Below are 415 nucleotides of genomic sequence, written 5' to 3'. Positions count from 1 at the left end.
GGTGCCATTGGGGTCCTCACAGTGCCACCAGGGTCCCCGCGGTGTCACCAGGCTCTGACCTGGCGCCCGGGTGGCCCTGGGGGTGTCCGGGCACCCGGAGCCGCCGCCGCTTCTGCTGCTCCTGGACGGGTGACCTCGGACCCCGGTGACACCGGTGACAGCGGTGACAGCGACAAGGGTGGCCCCCGTCCCCATCCCCGTCACGGCCACAGGACACAGAGCTGGTGCAAAAGGCATCTTTGATTGCAGACACAGAGGTGTCCCCAAGTGTCCCCAAGTGTCCCCTGCGGCGGGCGCCATGTCCCCGGCGTCCCCCGGTGTCCCCGGTGTCCCCGGTGTCCCTCACATGAGCTGGCAGCAGCGGCGCTTGTCACCCGGCGCGTCCTCGGCGGGCGCCGTGAGCCGCAGCAGCGGC

At 71.3% G+C, this 415-nt stretch overlaps 1 protein-coding gene across 1 annotated transcript in view; it reads right to left on the bottom strand.

Moving 5' to 3' along the window:
• Positions 1 to 342: 342 nt before the first annotated feature.
• Positions 343 to 415, bottom strand: part of LOC112955517 (protein phosphatase 1 regulatory subunit 16A-like) — a 10,051-nt gene continuing 9,978 nt past the window's right edge. The window contains exon 7 of the mRNA XM_026048838.1: positions 343 to 414. Coding sequence (XP_025904623.1) covers positions 343 to 414 — 72 coding nt within the window. The remainder of the gene's footprint in view (position 415) is intronic.

This window comes from Nothoprocta perdicaria, unplaced genomic scaffold (genome assembly GCF_003342845.1).
Source record: "Nothoprocta perdicaria isolate Ctin4 unplaced genomic scaffold, notPer1 scaffold_579, whole genome shotgun sequence".
NCBI lineage: Eukaryota > Metazoa > Chordata > Aves > Tinamiformes > Tinamidae > Nothoprocta > Nothoprocta perdicaria.
This window is presented reverse-complemented; position numbering and strand designations above follow the sequence as displayed.